Source organism: Macrotis lagotis, chromosome 1 (assembly GCF_037893015.1).
Source record: "Macrotis lagotis isolate mMagLag1 chromosome 1, bilby.v1.9.chrom.fasta, whole genome shotgun sequence".
Taxonomy (NCBI): domain Eukaryota; kingdom Metazoa; phylum Chordata; class Mammalia; order Peramelemorphia; family Peramelidae; genus Macrotis; species Macrotis lagotis.
The window spans coordinates 787,466,183-787,490,884 of NC_133658.1; the positions used below are offsets into that span (position 1 = coordinate 787,466,183).

The following is a 24,702-nucleotide window of genomic DNA, read 5'->3' on the forward strand; positions in this document are numbered from 1 at the left end:
TCTGTTTTCTAATTTGCTCTGATTAAACAAAAGGAGGGTTTATGTAAAAGGAGAATTTTCCAGCCACTCGTTTTGCAAGAGAAATAAGTTTTATATTTTTCAAGAAATATAAGTTTATATTATATGTATGTGTGTATTAATTTTTCTCTGTTCACATATCTACCTTCTATAGTTTCTCTCATAAATCAGCTGATTAGAATTTTTTCAAAGTATCTCTCACTCAGCAGAGATACAAAAACATACAAGTTTATGAAGTAAAAGTTTTATATCAACCTTGCTTAAATGTAACCATAGGTTAAATTGATTGCCATAGTTTAAAAAGCATACCAGTACATGAGTCCTTTCCCTTCAGAAATTAAGATTGATATTCCTCCTTTCAGCAAAGGGCATTCCTTCATCTATGATCATTATTATTAGTAAGAGAGACATTTTAACCAAACTTTGAAGCAAAAATTTAATAAACAAAAACTGAGGGACCTTCAATGAGTTTGCCCCTAAAAATAATAGATTAAATAATGTTAATCTTCAGAATTTGTTCTAATAAGGGACTTTTGACTTCAAGAAAGAACAAAATAATATTAGGCTAATGTTCATGTTCATTAATATTTCTCCTTAAGTTCTCTGGGTAGAGGACTTGGCTAGAGAACCAGATACTCCAAGAATACATCTTTGTAAAGGCTGTTTTGTAAAATAGTTTCACTTTCAGAAGGTAGGATCTCCATCAAGGAAGGGAGTGGTCTTCAATTTAGGATGGTGCTGAATATCAGACACACATACTAGGAGGTATGTCCAAGAGGGATGGCTCCTTCCTAAACCCCAGGATCTTTTTGTCTTAACAGTTATGCCAAGACCTCCACAAATGTGAATCTTCTCCCTCCAGATGTAGGCATACCCAGTGACCCTTAATGGGGATTAGAGGTAATCAAAATCAAGGTGGCATCTCTAGAATTCAGTTGAATCATTTTTTCCTAGACAGAGACTACATAATCTTCAAAATCATAGACTCTGCATTTGAAGAAATGTTAGAGATGTTCTATTCCAAGACTCTCATTTAATAGCAGAAAAATTAGAATCAAAATTATTCTGGTGGAAAAGTGGTAGGTGATGCTGGGGGCTTCAGACCACAGAGGTTCACCCTTTGAACCAGAAGTATAAAAGCATAAAACTTAATTCATGAATTATTGCAGATGATTAATGTAACAAGGTAACTAAAGTAACAAGTAACAAAGAATATGGCAGTAAAACGGGTTAAATTTTCTTGGGGAAACTTAGAGTTCCTTAAGAGGGGCAGCTAAGTGGTACAGCAGATAGAACACCAACCCTAGAGTCAGGAAGATCTGAGTTCAAATCCAGCCTCAGACACTAAATAGTTGTGTGACCTTGGACAAATCACTTAACCCCATTGCCTTACAAAAACCTAAAATAAATAAAATATATGGGATGAATGCCTCAACCTCCCTTTTGGTAAAATAGTTTTAAGTGGCCATCTCAGGTAGCTTTTGTTTACATAATAAAATACATGGGAATGGGAATCAGCACACGATATAGGAGTTCGCATCAGAGAATGACTTTGTTAGCAAGATACAGGTGATGAGCATTAAATATATAGCTTGGTGCCTTCTTAGGTACATACTTTGTTAACAAAATGTATATCCTTGTACTTTGTTAGTACAAGGTCAATAAGAAAAATAGAGAAAGATTAACTATTTTAAAGATTATCTGTTTTGACATCCTGCTGTTGCCAGAGAGGACAGCTGTGGTTCATTTGGGGGACAATATCACTCAGGGAAGTAAGAAAGGCTTAGACATCAATTCACAGGTTGCACAGTTTACAAGTAACTCCAAAAAGTTCACAAATTAGGTTCTTTGGAGAATCAGCTAGTGAGTTTCAGTATTGCTGAACACTGAAGGTAATTAGCTGATTAGCAGAAATTCAGGGGAAAAAGGCTAAAGAAAGCAGGAAACTATGTATCCCTAATGAAGGAGAATAGGTCACATGGGAATCAAGTTTAGGTAATAATGTTAAACAACAAGAGACAGTTGAGGAAGAATAGTAAAGAAGGATAGTCAAGTCAAGAAAAGGAAAAAGAGAAAGGAAAGGCAGAGACTGGACTTAGATCAACATAGATCCAGCCACATGAAACTGAGACCACAGTGGTCCAACAACATGGACTTGGGTTGTCACATGGATCCTGCCTGGAGAAAGGAAGGGAGAAAGAAACTGGAGCAGCTTGACTGGGAGTCAACTAAGAAATTAAGAAAAGAAGTAGGATGAAGTTGTAAGGACTCCTTAAATACACCCTCTGTGGTAGTTGGAGCAAGAGTGGCATTTATGGAGTGCCCCAATACCTGGTATAGGTGTGTTTTTTTCCTCTGCATGCCTCAGGGTTGGTTCCCAAGGAATGGCTAATGCCTAAGGTATTGCATAGCATTTATTGCCTACTGAGCATGCTTGTTGGCTATTGGTGTTTCACATGTTATTGTCCTCAGGGTGTGACCAAGATTAGAAACATGGCCATCCACCAAGCCAATACAAAATAGTACAGTACAGTACATTTTTGCTCCCAACACAAAAAGATCACAATATTTCTGTTTCCAGAACTCCCATGCTGCAGTCTCTAGCCTTGTTAATTGGGAGTGCCTTGTTAGTTTAAAACCAATAGGAAAGGATTTTTTATTTTTTTGAATTACAAGATTTGTCTCCAATATATCTTTTCTTCTAATCTAGCATTTTCCTAGTGTCATAATTTTGGAACTGTAAGAAACCTCAGATATCTAGTCCAAACCCATTCATTTATGGTTGAGAGAACAAAGGTCCAGAGAACTTAAGTGACTTGCCTAAAGTCACACAAGTAGCAGAGTCAGGGTTGGAATTCAGTTCCCTTGACTCCACAGTCAGAACTCTTTATGACTGTACATGCTGTCTCCAAGCCCCAGGTAGAATTAACCTAGAGGTCATAAAACCATAGTAGACACTGCCTTGATGACTCTTGATGACTATTGGAACCTCTCATAGGGGCCCCTGAAATTCTTAACATAGTATTCATTAGAAATTGCATGCATAGGGGCGGCTAGGTGGCGTAGTGGATAAAGCACCAGCCCTGAAGTCAGGAGTACCTGGGTTCAAGTCCGGTCTCAGACACTTAATAATTACCTAGCTGTGTGGCCTTGGGCAAGCCACTTAACCCTGTTTGCCTTGCCAAAAAAAAAAAAAAAAAGAAATTTCATCTCCCTCCCCACTTCCCCTACAGGCCATCTATATTTGGCTCCATATTTCAGATCTTAATATTGAGGGATTTCCCTATGTTCAATTATCACTCATTTGGGAAGGTAGCCAGCTTCTCCAAAGCTAGCTTAAAACACCTTAAGGTCCTAGGTTGCTGTAGCAACTTCAACCAGAAGAAAAGCTATAGAGAGCTAACCCCAGTGGTGGTGTTGGTTTTTATAAGTAACAATTTGAATTGTGAACCCTAAAATATAAAAAAACCTTAAAATAATAGGGTTAAAACAAAATTGACAAAGTATAAATTAAACATGAAGTTTTTTCCCTCTGGGATTTATCATCTAAATCTTAAGGTGGAGGCCATTATGAAAATGACCATACCTGAAACTGGAAAAGAGTTGAACTTTTATGCAAATTTAGAGAATAGAGAAAATCATTAACCTCTTCATTGACGTGACAATAAAGGTTTGCACAATATCTACACTGCCCCTCAGAGAATTAATTATTCTTGTACTATACTATCTGATCTCTTGCCTCTTCCTGGTGAGACAAGTCTCCCAGCACCCTGATCATTGTCCTGAGATAGTAATTTAACAGGGGAAGATACTCGGAAGGTCTTAATTTCTTACTAAGTTGATAAGTTGACTAATATGTGAAGATGAGTACTCTCTAAAGAAATCAGTCTTTTTATCAGGATTATAGTTTTGAGAATCTTATATTTTTAAAAGGAACATTTTTATGATATTCTGGAAGATGTATAGTCAATTTTTCATCAACCTTTCTTTGAACTGTTTGAATATTTAGTAGCAAACACTTCCAAAATCTCAATTTCTGAATGTGAACCTATTGTCCTTGTTTCTCTGATTCCTAGTCAGAGGTTAAGTAAGACTTCTCCAAGCCAGAGAGGGAAATCTTTATAGGTTTATGAAGGACCTAAAAACCAAATTTCCCCGCTCATTATAAAATCACTCAAAAAGGGAGTTTTCGCCCTTCTCAATTTGTCTATACTGAAGAACCAAAAAGATGATTTGGGCTATCTCCATATTGATACCACATATCGTTGCCTTCCTCATTAAAATTTCCAGAAATATTTAATTTAAGTTTCACTATTTCATGATTGCCCCATTGTTATATGCTCCATTTCCCCAGATTGCTAATTTAAATATATTAGCTTAATTCTTGAAGTCCTTGAAATACAAAAATGATTGTTACAAGATTGTTGTGAGAACTAATAAATAATGCTACAAGTGACCATGTAAAAATTCAATATTGTAATCTGTATATGCTTAATTGACAATATCACGGCTGCAAAATAATAATTCATTGTATAAAATTTTTGTTCTATAAGGCAAATTGTAGATTTTTTTCTCAGGGTTTTTCTCAAGTATGTCTGCAATTAATTGCCAAGATTTCATAGCAATCTGAAACATTTTTGGTTCAGATGACACCATTGCTGACCATAATTTTAAAAGCTATTATTCATTTTCAGGAAGCATATTCAGGAAAAAGTCTATTTGACTTAAGTATTTTTAGAGAATCTTATTACATTTTTGAACTTAATGTCTTCTTGAAGTAACCATAATGGTAAAAGAATCTGAAGCTTTAAAAAAAAATACGGATATTTGGCAACAGGTTAGAGTCAAAAAATGTTTTCATTGATCAAGAATGAAAGTTGGAAGTTCAAAGACATCAGGTACCACCATAGTTGGCATCGATGCCAACTAGCAATCCAGCATTGTTATTCCACTCGCAAGCATCATTCAGGAAATCAAAATCTCTGGGTTCCAGGGGGATTTTGGTTGCAAAGCTGATTAGAAGATGGATAGTTTTGGATTTACTGTGTCACTAATTTGTCACCAGAAAATCACATACTGGTACTTTGTCCAGTGTTGCTGGAGCACTATAGTGCCTTGTTAACATGGGAAGGAACCATATCCAATAGGCCAAGGACTTCCACAGAGTCTTGAACATCACCAGAAGTCCTATTTTCTATCAAATCAGACCATGGGATGAAAATGATTCTGGAAAAGGAGTGAGAAGGATGTCTTTCCAGACTATTCCCTTCACTATAATAAATCTGTTGTGTAAATCATGTCATCGATCATTTGATGTCATGGTCATCTTTGATTTTGAAGGACAACAATAATGATGTAGCCATCAAGAAAGAAAAATTAAGGGAGTTGTAAGAAAGGACAAGCTGCAGTTGTGCAAGTCAGTCTGTAAGCCATAACTCAATCATTTGACACACACTAAATAGAAATTACAACTATGTTATTAGTTCAATTAAAAAGATTACTGTGATTCATTAAAACCAGTTTGAGTAGAAGGTAAGATTAAACTTTGGGGCATTTCCAAATGAAAACTATCAATGTTATTTCCTTTTGGGGTTCATAATTGAAAAGGTTCTTTTATGATATATCTTAAAAATAAAAAGGCAAAAAATTTAAATGCAAGAGATTAAGTGGAAATAAAAGTAGATTATATATATATATATGTACATAGGTGATACGTTCATTTTCCAATTTTTAACGGTCATCCTTTGTTATATACAATCCTCTATTACATGATAGTATACTATGATATATCTTGGGTTCTCAGAGGATATGAGAATTGAAAGCAATATTTGGTAGATCCAACCCCAAAATTAACTTTAGACCTTTTTTTTTCCCCTAAAGAGACACCTGGGGTGGCTAGGTGGTACAGTGGATAGAGCACCAACCCTGGAGTCAGGAGTATCTGAGTTCAAATCTGCCCTCAGACACTTAATAATTACCTAGCTGTGCGGCCTTGGGCAATCCACTTAACCCCATTGCCTTGCAAAAAATAATAATAAAATAGACACCTATCTCAGTTCTGAAAGATTCATTGCCATAATCAAATGGTAATTTTATCTGTTAATTTTACTGTAGCTACCATTAAACCTAAGATCTATAGAGTTTATGGTGTCTATATCAAGTGATATCAACCTACATAGATGAAATCACAAATCCTTGAAGTAGTCTGTAAGCTCCCATATCCACTCTGAATACAACCACTATCACTCCCTACCAACCTACTCCTTCATATCCAATATTTTTATATTCTATTTCTACAATATTCTCATCTGCTCTTTCTTTCCTAGTTCCATCATTTCTAATCTAATACAAGACCTCACTGCCTTTAATTTGAAATATTTACAATATGCTCCCAATAGCTTTCCTGATTCAATTTTCTCCATAGGCCTCGCAAGCACTTGCCAGATTTATTTTTCTAGTCGGAGCCCTAATCATTAAGCTGGCCAGACTTGAGGGGTGACCTAAAGTGCCCTGAAGGATCTCCCAGAGAAATCTTGATGTAAGTCATACAGCACAAACTTGAAGCAGCTTCTGTCAGTGAAGCAGGGAAACTTTGGGCGGAAAGAAATATTGTAAATCTTTCCCCTCTTTTCTGTATTAAAACAAATATTGTAATACCAGTAAACCTCAATAAGCAAGGAATGTACCTAGCAAACAGATACTCTGTTAAAATAGTTAATTTTAGGTGTGGCTAGATGGTACAATGGATAGAGCACTGACCCTGGAGTCAGGAGTACCTGAGTTCAAAAACAGCCTCAGACAATAATTACCTAGCTGTGTGGCCTTGTGCAAGCCACTTAACCCCACTGCCTTGCAAAAAAAAAAAAAAAAAAAAAAAAAACTAAAATTAATTTTTTGAAACTGTTAAACTTTCCCTATTTTGATTTCTGTACTACTATGCTATGTAATTCTATCTAAACCAGTGTTTCCAAGTTATACAGCATAAATTCCTTAAAAGCTATCTTGTGTTAACAAACACCCTAACTCCCAGTCAAGTTGATGCCTTCCGCTAAAAAGTTATAAATTTAAGAATTTAAGATTAATCTATAATTTTTGCTCCTGCAGATGTCATGAATTAAGCCACTCTCTCAGTCCTGTCCCTAACTCCTCCTAGTCCTACCCCTAACTCTCCCATATGATCCTTCCCCTCTCTACAAGGCTAATCTCATTTGAATTTAGCTAATCAATTCTGCTGTTGACTTAAAGCTATATTTCTCCTCTTCTTCCTTCCCCTTTCCCATGTTTAGCTGGATCCATGTGATCCAGCCCAGCTACCTTTGATGTTCTCACTAATAGCTTGTAGTATCTTCTTTAAAATGCTCAATTTATCTTCATAAAGAAATCAATCAAAAAAAAGAAATTAATCTGTGATCTTTTAGCAGTAATCTGTGAATTAAAATTTATGCCTTTTCTTATTCCCCCCCAAGAGAGTTTTGTGATTTTACCACTTAAAAAGAATCACAACTGTCTCTGAATTCAGCTGCATTAGTACCATTCCTGAACTTTTTCCTCAATTGCCATGATCTAAAAATTATTATACCCAAGTTTCCCTATTTGTCTCCCTTCCACACCTTTCTCAGTGGGCTACCCTAGTACCCTTTCCCCTTGTACCTTAGGGCAGGTTAAAAAGACCCTATTGCTTCCAGAATTGACTGCTTCATTTAATTCTTCTGTGAAGCCCCATTAGTTCTAACAATAAGTCCCAACAATTGCTACCAAGGGTATAAGTGTTTTCATGGAGAAATTAGACAACATGAGATTCTCCTTAGCCTCGCTTTCCTTTTGCTTCCTCCTTCTTGCCTCTTTCAGCTCCTTCTCTTTAGGATTTTATAATTTTTTTGGTACTTTTTCATGTATATTTTATATATTAGGATAAGACCTGGCTAATATTTAGTATATATTCAACTAAATCTCTAATCTTATTAGTCTGGCTATCTATTCCCTTTAATGATGCTAATCACAGCCTAAATTTGCCTGACCATCCTATGCAATCTTGTCCATATCCTTTCAAGTTAACTGTTGGGGATCCACCCAATATGCTGCTGAAAGTCTTCTTCACATTCTTCTAATTTAACAAAGATACTGTTATGTTCCTGTTACACTAGCTGCTCAGGAAGTGTTGGGTTCCTGCTGGCTAGCTTATTCTTACCCAGGCGAATGTTGAAGGGGCAGGAGACAAGGATGGAAAGTAAAACAAGGCTCTGGTGCTCAAGGACACCAGGTGATGAAAGTTTACAGTACTCCCACACACAAAACAGTCCCTTACAAGATACCATTAGAGCACTCAAGCTGTCTGTTAGTGATCCCTTGTCCTCATCTCATAATCTGCTCATCTTGTTTTCCTATCATATATTTCTTTGATTATACCTTTTACTTCTGTTGTTCTTCATAGTTTCTCACTGTTTATATAATGCAGCCTGCTCACACCACCTCTCCATTTCCCTCTTAAACATTATTATTATTTTATTGTTTGTCCTTTGTTCTTAAAGACCAATGTAATATCAGAAAGATGTTGCCATAATATGCAAATGAATTGGATTTGAGTGAGGGGGAACTGTGCCTTACTCTCTCCTCAGAGCCTTTACAGAATCACTCTTTTACAATTGTGCCACAGATCTCTTCTATTTTTCACTTGATCTCATACAACTTCCCCATCTTCTCTTTAATGCCATTTCTTCTTCTTTAATGCCATTTCTCCTCTTCTATGAATATGTAATGTGATATTAGAGTCAAGGGTAGTAGCTTTACTTTCCTTGATAGTAAGAATGTTGCTCCAATTTTTTTGCTCTAAAATTGTTTGTATTTTGACTAAAAAATGTGAATTATCATGAAAAAGAATAAATCATTAATAAATTTCTATCATACAATATAAGAGTGAAGTAGGAGAGATTTTTTGGTCTTCTAGGTTAAAGAAAACTAATATTCTTTAGAAAATAGTGGAAATCAAGAAGAAAAATTTTAATAGTATAGTACCCCATTCTAGTTCCTAGACCTCAGCTTCACTATCTATTCATTTACTGCTCATAAGCCCCCATTTACTCCACTGACCCTTCCCTTAAGCATCTAGAAGGGATTGTCATGTGATATCAAAGCAATGTAGTTACCGAAAATAGAAGATCAGATATAGAACAGACAAGAATTAAACAAATGTTCTTACCACCCATTCCCAAATTACAGACCCCTCAAATTCCAGAGAATATAGTTTGTGAGTTGTCCTATTTCTCCTTCCCATGCCATTTTATCATCTCAACATCATTAGCTAGTAGAACAGGAAATTAGCTTTGTGAGTTTATTTTCTCAATATTCCTTATGCTGCTATATGATGATGCCATCACAACATAGGGAACAGTAAGGAAACATTAGCAATTTTCCCAGCAACAAAACCCAGTGATCTCAAGGTCTAAAAGACACTTTATCTTAGTACTAAATCTGCAATATACTGACAATTGCAGCAACTCACATTGGGAATTGTAATGGGAAGATATGTGTCTATTGTTTCTTAAAGAGGGAATATGCCTCCTCTTTAAAAGTAACAGAATTCAGATGTAGCTATACAGGAGTTTTCTGACTCCATATCCATTTTACTTTACTTTTCATTTGGGTCTATCGCTTGTATCTTCCTGCATCTTATAATCTCAGTAGTTTTTTGCAGTCTTTCACTGCACAGTGCAAACATTCCCCTCACTCAAGAGTATATACCAGGGTAATAGTGTCACCCACTGAACTCCAGCATGTAGAAGATAAAGTCCCTCAACCTACTGTCAGTTCTGTAGGGATGGTATGTTGTCTCCTTGAAAACCAGATCTCCTAGAAGCCTAGGTAAAACCCAGCATGAATACTGGTGAGAAAGTGAACTTTATAAACCTGCTTGTCTAATATTCCCAGTTTAAGTCTGTTGTGAAAGCAGATCTGAGAAGATCTCTCATCTGTAGAAGTCTCAGAGATTATAGTTTGGGAAATGAGTGGTAAGAATGATCATTGCTTGATTCTTAATCACTTTTTAATCCCTCTTACATCCTGTTATAAGTAAATATGCCCTTGTATTGCTATTATGTCATATAATTAATTCTGGCTAGTTGGGAAGAGTCCATGATAAAAATAGAGCCTTGGATGAACCCAAACAGCTTCCAGGAACATGAATAAGGCAGTGGCATGCCATCTTCATAAGTCAAAAGTATGACATATAAAAAATTCATTGTTTTGGTTTGATTTTTTCCTTTAGGCCAAGAGAAGAGAAGAGATCCTTAATCTATTAAGAAAACAAAGAGAAGAAAGAATAGAGGTGAGACTGATACTAAGACAAGTACATGAACTTGCATGGAGGGACTGTCTATAGTAAATGTTTTATAATAGTGTAGACACTGGTTATTCTGCCCAGATTTTTTTTAAATGGTCAAAATTCAGCCAGTATAAATCATGAGTATTGACTAGAAATAAAATCTACTCCATTTATAAATATTTAAGTATATATTTTTGTTCTTTTTTCCCATTTTTAGAAAGAATTGGTTTTTCTTCTTCATAAACCAAAGGTCAAAGTACCCAAAAAAAAGTAAGTTTAAACCTTTCATAACAATTTCTCCCCTTTTTTTAATTCCCTAGTTAAGGATATATTATACTATAGAAGTGAAAAGAGAGTACTTGACTTTGAATCAGAAGACCAATCTTCGAGCATCAGCTCTGGCATTTATTATTTGTGTGTACTGAAGTATTTAAACCACCTAAGCTTTCTGAGCTTCAGTTTCCCCATCTGTAGAATGGGAATAATATTTGCACTACTTGCCCTTGAGAATTGTAGGGAATGTGCTTTAAATAAAGCAAAGTACTATGTAAATGTGAGTTACTATTAGTAATTATATAGTTAGAAGTTGATTTTTTTAATATTCTACTCTACTGGGCCTTCATTGGTGGGACTTAAAAAAAGGTTTTGTAGATTAGATTATTTAACAAAAACAAAAGAACAAAAAAAAAAAGACAATTGTCTTTTTATTTTATTAAATTATTTCCCAGTTACATTTTAATCTGGTTCTGTTCTCTAGGCCCCGGGTTTGACATCTTTGGTCCAGAGTACTAAGAATTTAAATGATTTATCCAGGGTTATGCAATGACCTTTCTAGCTTCGAGGATGACTATAGATAGACTTTTTAATTTGGTGCATTAAAGAGATCACATGGCTTAACTATCAATGAGGAATGGAGCACCAAAGGGGAGGCAGGGGCAATAATGAGAAAGCATTTAGAGAAATATCTACCCCTAAAATTTGGGGCAACAAGTACCACCCCCCAAAAAAAATTAGTGCAATGCCTGTACTCAAACTAGCAGCAGATAACAACTCCAAAGTGACTGAGAAGTGTGGTAGAAAGAGATCTCTGAATTTGAAGGACCTTGATTCAAATCCTGCTTTTAAAACACTTTCTGTACTATGGTAGACCTTAGGACAAGTCATTTTACCTTCCTAGGCTTCAATTTTCTGATCTATAAAATAAAGAGGCTGGCCTAAGTGACCCCTGCAGTCCCATTTAGCTCTTGATCTTTGATGGTGTATGTATTTAATCAAGGATATGGCTGGAGAAGCCCAGGCAAGATTGGCTTCAAGCTAATCAAGGTGAGCAGGAAGTCATTCCTATGTCTTGGTGCAAGCTCTTGACAATTAAAGGAGCAAGATCCTGGGATAAATGGTTATTCATCAGGACAGTTCAGAGACCTTGCAGAGAACTCATGTTATATAAGGAAAGGTGGCAGGATTTTGTTCAAATGAGTCCCAACTTTTAATCTCACATTCAAGCTGAAGATCAGGAGCCTACATGTTTTTGATCTAGAAAATTATAAACAGACATGGAGAATTTTAGAAAAGAGTTTGGAAGAATAGAAAGGGAATTCTACATAGGGCAGAGACTGACTATTGTCAGAAATGCATAGTCACCACCGCATCCTACCAAAAAGAAAAATCCACTTTCTCAAGGGTTTCTTGCTGCTACCAAATCTTGACCTTTGAAGGTCGGTTTTCTTCCCATGGAGACTAAAATATATATGTAAAACTCATAGCAACTTACAGGTTTCCTTACATATCCTGAGGCAAAAAGAATGTTCAGACCCTACACTCCTCAATTAATGTTTTTTCCTTCTCTCTCAGGCAGTATGTAAAATTCATAGATTTCACTGAATTTTAAAATAGTAAAGGAATTAAAGGTCATTGAGGCCAGCCCCCTAATTTAACAGAGCCATAGAGATTACACCACCTGCCCAATAGTATAAAAACTACTTATTGGCAGAGTCAAGAACCCAGATCTCTTAGTGTCTCATCTACTGCTGGGCTGGCATACTACCTAATTGGTGAACAGGCTGAATGTCATTTACTACAGAATATCATTAGGCTCTTAGCTATGGTTGAAACTAAACTTTGAAAGCTTAAGTATCTTATTTATTTCATACTCAGTAAGCACTAATATACTGATCATTGAGATCAATTTAAGAGACTCAACAGATTTGAGTAATTTGAAGAAAATATTTTATCATTGCTTCATTCTTCTAAAGACTGTTGTTTCATGAGCCTAGTTCCTCTAACCAAAATGCAAGATCTGTGGATTTGAAAGGAAAAACAATGAAAATCCAACCCCAAAACTTTTATTAGGACTTGCCCACCTTTCAGGTCTCTACACAAGTTACAAATAACCTTTTTGTATGATAAATTAGACGTTTCCAGTATTCTCCAGAAGACACTGAAAGAGCATTTAACAATTTTATCCTGCATAAATTTATCAAGCCAGATCTTAAGAATTATACAGAATATGCTCCTATCTCTTACTCATTTGTGAAAATAACATTTTAAGGGCTAAAATGCCCTGCAGTTGCTCAATAGCCCACAATTTACTCTTAAAGTAATGTTCTGAATTGGTAGTCAGTTCAAACAAACTATATTGAAATTTCACAAGAAACTATTAAGAAGCTTAAGTCCAGGAATTTGCTTTTTAAGCATTTGATAAGAAAGTAGAGATAATGAGTAATATTTACATATTTTAAAGTTTGTAAAATCTTTTACAAAATATACCATCTCATTTGATCCTCACAAAATATGCTATCCTCATTTGATCCACTGAGATAAGTGCTACAGACATTATTATCATCATTACAAATAAGGAAACTGAGGCTGAAAGGTTAAATGACTTGCCCAAGGTCACAAAGCTAGTAAGTAGTAAGAAAGATTTGAAACTAGGTCTTTCCAGATTTCAGATCTAGTACTCTACCAACTACTAGCAGATTGACTAATTGATGAGAGTCAGCTCATTATAAGTATTGTAATAACTCTTAACAACCACCCAGATTTATTTAGCCCTAGGTTTTTAATAGCACTTTCCTCATAAGAGCCCTTGAGGAAGGTGAATATTATAATCTCTTACAAGTGAGAATGAAATCCTATAGAAAATAGCTTGATCAGGAAAGAGAAGAAATTAAAGCCAGAAATGTCATTGCTTGGGCTATAAAATTTCATGAAATAATTTACTTAATCCAAAGAACGTGACCTCACAATAAAACAAGCAGGAACCCTGCAAACATCCCAGAAGGTGTAAAGGAAGGATAATTTGGTTTACAGCATGAACAGAAAAACTATTATTTCATCGATTAGAAAATCTGAGCATTTGAGATGCTTTGTAAACTTTGAAAAAATAAGGATTAAGGCCAATCTTAGTTTATAGCGAGCAGACAATAGAACTAATATTAATCTTCGATCTTTATTCATAACACATTCTACAAAAGAGGCTCTCCAATTAATTAATCACCACTTAGCTTTTGCTCCCATTAGGGAATCAGGTTTTGTGATTTCTAATGTCCTGTCAGTGTATTTTAACTTGCACAGTACTAAGCCTGGACCCTCGAAGATAAAGCAATCCTAGCCTATCATTTTTATTACAATAAAATTAATTGATGCTGTGTCCACAGTGGTTTCTCATGGCTTGAGTGTTTGGTTGGCTTTACCCAAAGTGGAGTCCTTGCCTATTTAGCATCTTTTGAGGACTTTTCCCTAACCAATAAACAAACAAAATCTCATTCAAGCATCCATAGTTAATGATCCAATCACTTGAGTTAGCCAGCCTGGGAGCATTCTGATGGGTTTGATGGGGATGGAGACACCAGGAGAAACCCAGAAAGAATGATGGAGGAGGACAGAGGGAAAGGGGGGAAGTAGGTCCAATCATACATGTATGTGTGTGTGTGTATATATATATATATATATATATATATATATATATATATATATATCACAGGAAGAAATTAATGGAGGACAGAGGGAAAGGGGGAAAGTAGGTCCAATCATATATGTATATATATATGTGTGTATATATACATATATATATATATATATAATCACAGGAAGAAATTAAACTCTCCCAAACTATCTGCATATACATATATATGTATATATATAAAATCTGATGCCTACAATTCCTTTAAAAGTAGAGAATCCTTCATTCCACAATCAGAGATAAAGCACATCCTCTAAAAGCTAGTATGATTCTTTAGGTAATATTCATCACTTTCACACTTGCAATTCACATCAGTGTTCAAGAAATACTAAAAGAGAGTTGGAGAAGAGGATTTCAGGTCCAAGAAAAGAGCAGTATAGTATCTTCTTTTTTACACAAAACTTCCTTAGCACAGTTCTCTGACACAACTAGACCAGTTGTTATAAACTAAGACTCAGCAGATCTGTCTATAGGTCTTCTAATTCCATGTCCAATACTGACCTAGGTGACAGAGGTATGAGATTACTGGGCATAGAGGCAAGAAAGACATGAATTCAGATCAGGCCTCAGACACATTGACTGGGTGACTGAAGTCACTTATTCTCCTCTTTTGTTTCAATGTCCTTTTCTGTATAATGGAGATAATAATAGCATCTACCTACCACAGTTGCCTGGTCCATAGGGAATGCTAAGTAGATGTTTATAATTAGTTATATAGTATTATTTCCATTACACCTGCAGACACAGGAGACCTGTGATCCCAAGCAAGCTAATAACTTCATTTTTCTTGACCTTCCTCCTCATCTAAGTGAAAGAGTTGGGATGGACAGTGTTTAAGCTCCTTTGAGTACTGATATTGTAAAGCTCCACAGAAATTTCTTAAGTTCCTAAAATTCTAAAGAAAAGCCACATTCTTCCCTAGGGCTGTCCTGACACATGTCTACACATTGATTCATATTTTTGACATTTATCATAAATTCACACATCTCTAACTTGGCAAAAGAATGAATAAGGGTGATTGTATCTAAATCAGATATCCTTATAGAATATGAAAAATTCAATTATTCTCCCAAATATCTCATGGACAAAATTTAATTTTTCATTTTTCACCAAGATGGCATGACATAGTCTGAGAATGGTCTATAACTCCTATCTAAAAGGAATGTGCCTTTTTTCCTTCCGCCTAGGGGATACGGTTTTTCAAGAAGTTTCAAAAGAATCTCTACAGAGAGAATGGAAAAAAATTGCTAAGTGACCTTAGGCAAGTTGCCTCAATTTCCCCATTTTTAAAATGAAGAGTTTGGACATGTTCTCTCAAATCCCTTCTAATTCTTAAATTCTATGATTCTTGCTCTATATTCATGTGAGTAAAAGTATCCCAGCTAAAAGATTCTTTGAGTCTGATGCATAACAACTGCTACTGGAATATAGCAGCAACTGGCTTCCTTAACCATGCAGGACTAAATCAGATCTTTCCTTTGGACCAGTTGTGTTGCTATAAGTGTGGTCACCTAAAAATAAACCACATTCTTTCCTATCTCAGACATTTTCCTTAGCCATTTGAATCCTTAAATTTTAACTGTTTTTGAATATGACATATACTTTTTCCCTCCTCCTAGGTAAAACCACTTCAGCCCATAGTGAGTGATCTCTCCTGTCTCTGTATTCCTAAAGGGCTTCTTTTCTAGAGCATTCATTTTGCAGTCAATTCTAAGATTCTGGAATGGTAAAATTGAAAGGGAGGTCATTTTGTAAATGATATCTTATCCTGTCATTTTATGGATAAGAAATATTAGGTTCCAAGATAAGGGATTTGCCAAAAAGATCACAAAACTAGATGACAGAGTACTGAGTGTAGAGTCAAGAAAACCTGAGTTCAAATGCAGTGTGGAATATTTCCTAGCCATGTGACTCTGGTTAAGTCACTTAACCCCTATCTTCCCCAATTTCCTATAAAACTATAAAACAAAGATAATAGCACTTACCTTATATTATTATAAAGACAGAATGAGATAATATTTGGAAAGTTCTTAGTATAGTGCCCACCACAGAGTAGGTATTTAATAAATGTTTATTCCACCAGGCTTAAAGCATGTTCATCTTGATAAGACCTTCCAGAGGCTGTACTCTTTTGGCATGGTGGCCTCCATAGATGATGAGACCTCAAAATGAGAATGGAATGAAATAGAAAAGAAAAATTGAAAAAATAATTGTTCTGATAATGAAGGTCAGTTTTACCAGTGAATTAGATCTGGTATAGACTAGATAAAGAAACCAGCATCAAGTTACTAACTAAGAACAATGATCCTTGAATTCTCCTTTAGGGATGAGTACAGATAATGCCTCTAAAAGGCAAAGGCACATCAAAAGATAACTGGAATGACAGGCAAGTTTGGTCTTAGAACACAAAATGAAGCAGGGTAGATACTAACAGAATTTTGTCAAACTATATCACTTCATAGCACACTCTTTTTCAACAATCCAAAAAGTGACTTTATATATGTATATGTAAGCTATACAAGTATGGACAGCATACTAGAAACCATCATCTCCATGTCAGCAAAAGTCTGTATGGTCAAAGCTATGGTACCAATGATGGACTATGATGAGAGCCAAGTGCCACAGAATCAACACTTTCTAATTGTGGTACTGGAAAAGACTTCTGAAAAACAGAAGACTTCTTTTGGGCAGCAAGATCACCAAATCAATCGATCTTAAAGAAATTAATTCATATTATTCATTGGAAGATCAAATATTGAAGCTGAAAATTAGATACTATGTCCACATAATAAGAAAACAGGACTCACTGACATTAAAGAAAATGGACATTATAGAAATCAGATTGATTATATTCTCTGCACCAAGGTGACAAAGCTCTATACCATCATTCAAAACAAGTTCTATGGCAGACTGAGACTAAGATCATGAGTCTGTTGCAAAATTCAGACTTATTAAATAGAAGAAAATAGGGAAAACCATCAGGTCATATAGATATGACCTAAATAATATCTCTTATGAATATGAGGTTGAAGTGATGAGTTTAGGGATTAGATCTGGTAGAGTGCCTGAACAACTATGGAGAGAAGCTTGCAATAATATACAAAGAGGAGCAACAAAATATATTCCAAAGAAAAAGGAGAGCAAGAAAGCAAAATGGCTGTCAGATGAGGCTCTACAAATAGATGAGGAAAGAAGTTTTTGCCCCAGTCCTAAAGAAGGCAATGCAAAGAATTTACAATTTAGTGAACAAGCGCACTTATTTCACATCCCAGATTCTGCAAACTAGGCTACAGCAATATGTTAGCCAACAACTATCAGAATAGACTGGTTTACAAAGGGCAGAGGAAGTAGAGATCAAATTGCCAACACTTCACTGGATTATGGAGAAAAAAAGTGAATTCTAGGGAAAAAAAATCCAGTCAAAATCCAAACATCTACTGATTCACTGACTACATTAAAGCCACTGACATTATGGATCACAACAAAGTGTGTTAAGTCCTCAAAGAGGTGGGAGTACCAGATCATCTTACTTGTCTACTGAGAAGACTTGTAAGTGGGCCAAGCAGGAAGAGTTAGAACCAAACTTGGAACAACTGATGAGTTTAAGATTAGAAAAGGGGTATTAACTCAAATGTAGAGTGCATCATGCAAAATGGATGAATCCAAAGCCAGAATTAGAGTTGCCAGGAGAAATATTAACAGCCTTAGATATGCAGATGATCCCACTCTGATGGCAGAAAGTGAAAAGGAATTAAGCCTTTTGATGAGGGTGAAAGAGAAGAGTATAAAAGCTAGCTTGAAATTTAACATCGAAAAAATTAAGATCTTGGCAACTGATACCATAACTTCTGGCAAATAGAGGGAGAAGGAAAGTAGTGTTAGATTTTATATTATTTTTATATTCTAGGCTTAAAGATAACTGCAGATGGTTATGTTATTATAAGAGACTTACTCCTTGAAAGGAAAGCTGTGGCAAGTATAGACAGCATACTAAAAAGTAAAGTCATTGCCATGTCAGCAAAAAGTCTGTATAGTCAAAACTATGGTACCAATGATGGACCTATGAGGAAAGCCAAGTGCCACAGAATCAACACTTTCTAATTGTGATGCTGGAGAAGACTTTTTAAAGTCTCTTGGATAGCAAAGAAATCAATCAATCCATAAATTACTTCAGACTATTCATTGGAAGATCAATCATTGAAGCTGAAACTTAAATGCTTTGAAAAAGACCCTTATGTTGAGAAAGATTGAAGGCAAAAGGAGAAGAGGATAGTACAGGAAAAGATGGATAGATATAATAGAAGCAATGCACATGAGCTTGGAACACACTTCAGAAGATTGTGGAGGATAGAAAGGTCTGGTATGCCATGGCCCATGGGATCACGAAGAGTAGGACACAATGGCTGAACAATATCCATTCTAGGTACTATGAGGCATAGAAAAAAGTACAAGACATAGTGCTGCCCCAAAGGATTTTATAAACCAGTTGGGAGAGACAAATACAAATATGTGAAAATAACAATTCAAGAGATAAATGACTGGGATAAGAATATGAAAAATCTTGTAAGATCATAGTTGATTATTTAGTGATAGGAAAAAGCACTGAAGCAGCTAGGTAAAAGCACTGAAGCAGCTAGGTGGCACAGTGGATAGAGCATTGGCCTGGAGTCAGGATGACCTGAGTTCAAATTTGATCTTAGATACTTAATTACCTAGCTGTGTGACCTTGGGCAAGTCACTTAACCCCATTACCTTGCCAAAAAAAAAACCCAATAAGAAAATGAAGGAAAAAATCACTGGACTTAGATTTGAATCTGGATCTAGACTTACTAAGGAGAAGGAATAAGCATTATTTATTTGGGGGGGGAGATAGATCATATTTTCATATATTATTTAAAAGGACACACTAAGTTAGCATCCACTGAACAAATCAATTATATATGAATGCAGAAAAGTCCTTTCGTCAGAACTCTCTACTATGACCTGCCCATCTTGGGTAAACCCTGCACAGCATCAGCATAACTCATTGTTTCATTGAACTAGACAAGCCTCTCTGCTTTGATGAGGCAGGAATGGGGGAGGCAGGGGAGGCTGGGAGTTTGGAATTCAATACAGAAATGTTGATTGACTAGTGGTTGTTGTTTAGTCATTTTTTCAGTCGACCAACTCTCCATGATCCCATTTGGGATTTTCCTGGTAAAGATACTAGAGTGGCTTGTCATTTCCTTCTCAAATTCATTTTATAGGTGAAGCAAAAGAAACAACCGAGGGTTCAATGACTTGCCTAGGGTCACACAGGTCATAAGTATCTGAGGTCAGATCTGAACTCATGAAGAGGAGCTAGCATGTATATAGTACCTATTATGTACCAGGTACTATATACTAAGCTCTTACTAATATCTCATTTGATCCTCACAATAACTCTGATATAGATGCAATTATTATCCTTATTTTATAGATGTGACCAATGTCATAGAGCTTAGAAGTATCTGAAAAAGGATTTGAACTCAGGTCTTTTTGACTACAGACCCAACAGTTCTATCTACTGTACTGTCACATAAAAGATGATTATAATTAAACGAGCCTCCCTCACTAGAAGTCATTAAGAAGAGGGTACATAAACATTTGTTAAAGTATGTGGTAGAGAAAATTCTTGGTCAGACAAGCCCTGCTCTAAATTGTTTCTGAGGCTCTTTCCAATCCTGGCATTCATTTTTTGAAATTATATACAATTATGTACATTGTGATTTGGGTAACTGCTTCTTTCTATGTATCTGGTCATTCATTAGAGAAAAATCCCTGAAAAGCTCTCCCTCACCAAGTTTCAACAATTTAACATTTAATTCTTCCAAAGAATGTTTACCTCTTAAAAGATGTAGAGTTTTCTTATTACAAAGGAATTAATGGTGGTGTTTCAGACACTGTATCACTTGGGTAAAGAAGGTGTTTTAGGCATAGAGAAGCCTTCTTCAAATATACCTCAAATACCTAGACTTACTCCATCTATGCATAAAGCTGCTCTTTATTGTAAGACATAACATGCAGAACTCCAAAGTCTGAATTTGTTTCTTTGTAATTATTTCCAAAAGATCTTTTCATGATATAGAGTGCATGTTCCAAACTATACAACTTCATTTATTGAAATTGACTTATTTACCTCCAATAGGAAAGTACTCACAGAATCCGAAAAGAAAGATCGAGAAGAAGTGAGGGCCTTGGGTCAGCTTGAAGGTGAAGGAAAGTAATTTTGCTTTTTGAAATTTCCCCCTTCTTATTGTTCTAAGTTAAAAGGTCAATGAAATAAATTTACAGACAAATAAACTTCAAGGGAACTTGATGACTTGTGTATACATACTGTTATCTCCTGTGCTATTTTGGTCACTACTACACTTAATATCTGTTCCAATTATTTCACTTCACACTTTCTTAACTTCTTCTTGCTTACATTTTTGTGTTTCTTTTTTAAGTTCATTATCAGAATTGCAGAATTTGACCACATTGGTGTGTCAAAGGCACCGGAAACAGGTGCTATGAGTATACCAACATTGTGAGTATGCCATCAGGAAAAACAGACAAGAAGGAAATGGGGGAGGAAGGATGCTGGGATCTCCAAAAGGCCACTTCAGCACTAAAGTTTTGAAGTCAAAGTTTCACTCTTTGTTTTGCATTGCCTTTCCCTAAGATTGATCTGTCCTGTTTTCTTAGGAAAAAATCTGGAGTCTCTTACAGAAAGCAAATCACTGTCAGATCTTGAATACCCAAATCACCATGCCAGTAGCTTGAATTCATATACATAGGCCCCAGACCTGCTAAAAACTATTTCTGAAAATTACTCTGAAACAAACTTTACAAAAAATAATTGCTTTCAGGGTTTTTTGTTTTGTTTTTAGTTTGCCATTAGAATTTAAAGTGTTTTTCATCATCAATACTTTTAAGTTTCCATACTGAGACCTGGGTCCTCCACCACAAACTCACCCGAATTCCCCCTACCCCTATCCCACCAAGCTCTGAATCAAGGTCATGAGTGTTACAAGTGAAGCTCAGGAACCTATAGTCATTTAGACAACAGGTTTTGTTAACAAATGGTGTAGTGTCAGAAATGCCTCAAATTCTTTAATAAATTAAGTTCACCAGGAATTTCTGGGGAGAATTTTATTGATGTATCACAGGATTTAAGTCAACTTGACATACTGGTCAATTCTTAGCCAATTATCATCCTTGTTTTTGGCAGCAGCCAGCAGCCAACCAAACCTTCTGCAGCTTATGTTTAACAGACAATATCCTCTGTTCCTTGAAGACTGGAGCAAATCAAGGATGGGCAATATCCCTGAAGTATTCTCAGATGATGCTTTGAACATGAACTAAACTGATCTCTCCTCAGCAGCAGTCCTTTCAGAAATATTTGCAAAAAGAGCAGATGCAGTGAAGGTTCAGCTGCCATATATACAAAGTAATCTGAATTTGAGGGAAGATATGTTTATTTCTAGAGGCAGCTAGGTGGCTCAGTGGATAGAGCACTGAACCTGGACTCAGGAAGACGAGTTCAAATTCAGTCTCAGACACTGTGTGATCCTGGACAAGTCACTTAACCCCTGCCTCAGTTCCTCATCTGCAAAATACTCCTGAATTTTTGCTAAGAAAATCCCAAATGGGGTCACAAAGAGTTGGACATGACTGAACAACAATAACATAATGTTTGTTTCTAAATGTCCTGTACATTACAAATGCTTTCATATTGTAGCCCCTGAGAGACCCTCATAATACATTCGAGATTCAAACATGTTTGCCATTTCCTTCTCCATCTCATTTTACAGATGAAGAATTGAGGCAGGGTTAACTGAATTGTCCCAGTGTCACACAATGTCTGATGATATCTTTTGTTAAGCAGTAAGCTACAGAAGGCTTGACTGGATACTGAGAACAGGGGTGACAATTGGATAAGAATTGAGCAATATTTCAAGTGAGGGAAGAATATTACAGGTATGCCACTATAATAGATTAGCCTTCTTTAGGCTAGCTTGATTAAATTGATTCTGGTATTTCAAGTTCAAGATTATAACAAAATGAGATACTCAATAGACCATCTAACATAACAAAAGAAGGATAACTTGGGCAGTTAGGTGGTGTAGTGCATAAAGCACTGGCCTTGGAATCAGGAGTACCTGGGTTCAAATCCGGTCTCAGACACTTAATAATTACCTAGCTGTGTGTCCTTAGGTAAGCCACTTAACCCCATTGCCATGCAGAAAACCTAAATGAAAAAAAAAAAAGGTAACTTGATCACAGGGCCTGACAACATAAGTACTTAACCTTTATTGATTGAAAAGGATATTCAGGAAAGACACAACCCCAGTCTAGTCTTTACCCTCTTCCCCAAACCCTTAATTTTTTATATAAAAAGGAGTTTGGATGGGGTGGTCAACAAGGTATGATAGTGGGACATCTGCCAAGTACTGATTGACCATGGTCTAACCTTTGTTCTGCCCTTAGGTGGCTTGGGTTCTAGCTAACTAGACAAATCATCTTGAGGATAGTTTCCTTACCTTTTAAGGGAAATATGTTGTGTTTCTTCTTTCTCTGTCCCCAGATATTGGTCATTATGAAAGAACATTTCTTACCCACCTACATCCTCACCCCCAACTTAGGGGATTTTTTTTAATTGGACTTGGTTTATAACTTTAAAAAATGTTCTTATTGATTATACACTTGATAATTATGAACAGGAATAAACATTTCAAAAGAACAAAAGGGATTGTGAAATCATAAATTTATTACAAATTGATTTTAAATATTAAATTTAACAAGTAATAAAACTATCTTTGTGTTCTCTAAACTGCTTATTTTCTTCAATTTTTTTTACATTCCTATAAATTTTCACTAATTTCCCCAATCCTTAACAGAAGCCTTCTCATAACCAATAAGTATAATAACTAAGCACAATACAGCAAAACATTGTCTGAAAACACACTGCAATCTGTACCTTTGACCATCTTTCTGTCAAGAGGTGAAAGTCATGTCAGATCATCAGTTTTCTGAAGTCATGATTGGCCAATGTGTTGATCAAAATTCTGTAGTCTTTCATCCTTTTCAATATTGTAGCCATGATGTAAAACTGTTGTGGTTTTACTCATTTCACTTCATTAGTTCATACCTAGTAGTGTTAACAGTGGTTCAAAAGATATGAATAATTTAGTGACTTTAGTTCCAAGTCGTATCCCAGAATTAGACTAATTCACACTTCCAACAGTACATTAGTGTGCCGTCTGCCCTTAGCCTCCCTGTCCTTCAACAAATTTTTGCCAATCCGATGGGTGTGAAATGGAATGTCATTTTTGATTTTCAATCCCCTTCCTTGGGAGATATGAACAGGTCTTATTTAAAAAGATGAAATGAACACTCTGAACAATTTTATTAGAAAATGCTCCAAATTATTATTAGGAAAATTACAAGTTAAAGCAACTCCAAAGCCCATATTCACCAGATTGACAAAGATGGGGATGGGGGAAGAGAAATGACAATTGTTGGGAGCTACTGATTATGTCCCAACCAAGAGCCTTCCTCTAACAGAAGAAATCCTAAGCCAATTCTCAGCCCTTAACAGTTCCTTTAGCAACCCACCCTGCCTTTCAACATGTCTCCAAAGCACCAAATAGGAGCCTGGCATAATAGAGTGGGAGGAGGGGTAAGGTGTATAAATGTGTATATAAAATACATAAGAGAAATGTGAAATGTTTGTCTTATATTCTATATATATGTTCTTCTCCGTGGAGCCAAATCACCTAGAACCGTATGTGGAAGTACTCTAGTCCCAGTTCTCCCTCTAAACTGTGTGTCTATTTTGTCCTTCGTTATACGGGTATATGTCTGTCCTTCATTCTCTAAGACCACCAGGACGTCAGGGCGGTGATGCCCTGACAGGCACATGAGCTGGATCCGAGGGAGGGGGCTGTGCCAAGCCACCAGCCTCACTTCTTCCTCCAGAACCCTCTGGGTCCAGTGTCCAGGCATGGATCAGGAGGACTGGTGATGGCCCTGGAGGCCAGGCGACTTGGCCCAGGGTGGCGAAGTCTGAGGCGGGATTTGAACTGGCGGGCCGAGGCGGCCTCACCCCCGGTGTCTGGGTGCACGCCGCTGGCAGGGGGCCAGGGGGCTCTGGGGTGCTTCCACAGCGCGGACTCTGAGGCGGCTCCTCTCCTGGGCCGGTTCGGCCGACCACAGGCTCCCTGGGCTTGTCTCCTCGGACGGCAGCGGGGGCGCTGGGCCTCTGCGGGGCCGTGGAGACCCCCGCGCGCTTCTGCGCCACTCGGGTCCCGGTGAGGAGGGCTCCCGGCCCGGCCCCGACGCTGCTCCGGCGGCCGCGCCAGCCTCCGCGCGGGGACGGATCGCGCGTGTCTCGGCCGGCCGG

General features: G+C 36.6%; 1 protein-coding gene across 4 annotated transcripts in view; it reads left to right on the plus strand.

Moving 5' to 3' along the window:
• The window catches only part of HOATZ (HOATZ cilia and flagella associated protein), a 44,739-nt gene extending 24,121 nt beyond the window's left edge, over positions 1-20,618 (plus strand). For 2 of the 4 annotated variants that reach the window (XM_074216647.1, XM_074216648.1), the window contains exons 5-7: positions 10,280-10,339; positions 10,554-10,606; positions 20,464-20,618. In XM_074216647.1, the coding sequence (XP_074072748.1) occupies positions 10,280-10,339; positions 10,554-10,606; positions 20,464-20,542 (192 nt within the window). In that variant the 3' untranslated portion in view covers positions 20,543-20,618. The other 2 variants (XR_012474368.1, XM_074216649.1) reach the window with 2 other exon arrangements.
• The last annotated feature ends 4,084 nt before the right edge of the window (positions 20,619-24,702 follow it).